Below are 1,811 nucleotides of genomic sequence, written 5' to 3'. Positions count from 1 at the left end.
GAGAACACAACGGAGAATGCATTTAATTCTGCTCCAGGTGAAGCAGGAGACCTAGAAACTTTCAAAGAGGTTGATTTGGTTAGAAATTACAGGAAGAACAAGGAGAACATTCTACAAGGAGTGAGCAACATGAGCAAAGATGGAGAGCGCTGTAAAAATGCATGGTGCTTTGAGGGAACAGTGAGTCACAGGAGAGTTCAAATGCTAGGAAAGTGGAAAGGGGAACCGGAGAGCACATTGCAAAAGGCCTTGGAAGACAGACAGTCTAAATCCCTTAGATTGGGGTGGAGGTGACAGCGACTCACTGAAGGCTATAAACTGGAGTAACGCACTGATTTTCATTTTCGAATGTAACTTGGCCTTCCAAGTGGAGAGTGAACTGGAAAGGGACAGCCACCCAGTTAACACATGGCAGGTGTTTCAGAAAGGCTTGCTAACTGCGAGGCTATCAGAGAGGACAGAGAATTCCTTCAGCCCCTGCAGCAGCACGTGGTGGGTACTGAACCGTTCTCCCGTTGTTTCCAATAGCTCAGTTTTCTCTCCTTTCAAGATTATAATTTAGCAAAGAAGAACGATGAAGCAGCATTGGGGCAGGATAGTCTAGGTTGAAACCCATCTGTGACATTTGCTGGCTGTGATCTCAGGCAAGCGACTGAAACTCTTTGTGCCTCAGTTTCCTAATCTATAATATATCATGTACCCCTCACAGGATTGTAGAGGACTAAAAATGAGATAATACATCTAAAATAACCAGCACAGTCCCTGGCACGTAGTAGATCCTCAATAAATATATTTTTATGAACTGTATTCGGTATTCTGTATCACACCCCAAGCACGTAATAGACACTCAGCACCGTACTCAAGGATTTATTAAATCTGTCAATCACATTTTTCTACAAGCCCTGAAGAAAGTTTAAAATACCACTCATCTTTTCCCCACATTTATATAAGTGAATGCTTCCTGTGGTCATGGGGAAATAACTTTTAAAAGGCAACGAAATTTAGAAACGGAAAAGCATTCTCCCAAAAGGTTTTGCAAAGCAGTTGACACAGAAGTCACTCCGACAGCTCTTCGAAGAGGGATAATCATTGTGTAACCTTAACTTGGAAGTCATACTCGAAGCCAGAAATAAAAGGACAGGGTATCAGCAGCGGAGCATGAGACCATAAAGATGCTGGGCACGAGGGCCATGCTCCGATAAGGTGGTGTTTAAAAAAAAAAAAAAATCATCCCGAGTAAGAAGCTCTAGGACGCATTATAATTTTGTAAAAGAAAAGGTGCGAAGATGAATTAACAGTTAAGAAACTGCCGATCGATCGCAGCCCGAGGACGTGCGGCCGGACAGCTCCCGTGGCCAGACCCAGGCGCTTCTTCAACAGCGGCGGGAGGCAGCCGCTTCCCCCGCGGGTCGGCCCCGCATTCCTGCCCGGGTCTATACTTAACCTCGGGCCCGCGCCCCGCGGCCGCCACGCCGTGCACCGTATTAGGCAATGCCCGGCGACAGGCCCGGCCCCCCCGCCCCGCTCCATTCAAGCCGGCGGCGCGCCCCTCCCCCACGGCCGTCCCCGCGCCCACCCCGCGCCCGCCGGCCAGCCCGACCCCAGGCCCGGCGCGGGGGGACCTCGGGGCGCGCGTACCCCGCGGTCATGGCGATGTTGTAGAAGGTGAGCCAGAAGGTGGCCAAGAAACCGCGCCTCCTCTTGCGGGTGGCCTCCCTCTCGTCGCTGGCCTCCGAGGCGCCGCCGTTGGCACCGTCCTCCTCGCTGGACGCCATGGTGACCGCGCAGCCGGGGGACGTGGACGACAGGGG

At 51.5% G+C, this 1,811-nt stretch overlaps 1 protein-coding gene across 1 annotated transcript in view; it reads right to left on the bottom strand.

The window, feature by feature from the left end:
• The window catches only part of HACD1 (3-hydroxyacyl-CoA dehydratase 1), a 30,870-nt gene that overhangs the window by 26,155 nt on the left and 2,904 nt on the right, over positions 1–1,811 (bottom strand). The window contains exon 2 of the mRNA XM_012660900.1: positions 1,639–1,810. Coding sequence (XP_012516354.1) covers positions 1,639–1,810 — 172 coding nt within the window. The remainder of the gene's footprint in view (positions 1–1,638; position 1,811) is intronic.

Source organism: Propithecus coquereli, unplaced genomic scaffold (assembly GCF_000956105.1).
Source record: "Propithecus coquereli isolate 6110/MARCELLA unplaced genomic scaffold, Pcoq_1.0 Scaffold69, whole genome shotgun sequence".
Lineage (NCBI taxonomy): Eukaryota > Metazoa > Chordata > Mammalia > Primates > Indriidae > Propithecus > Propithecus coquereli.
The sequence above is the reverse complement of the archived record's forward strand: the minus strand, read 5'-3'. Positions and strand labels throughout refer to the sequence as shown.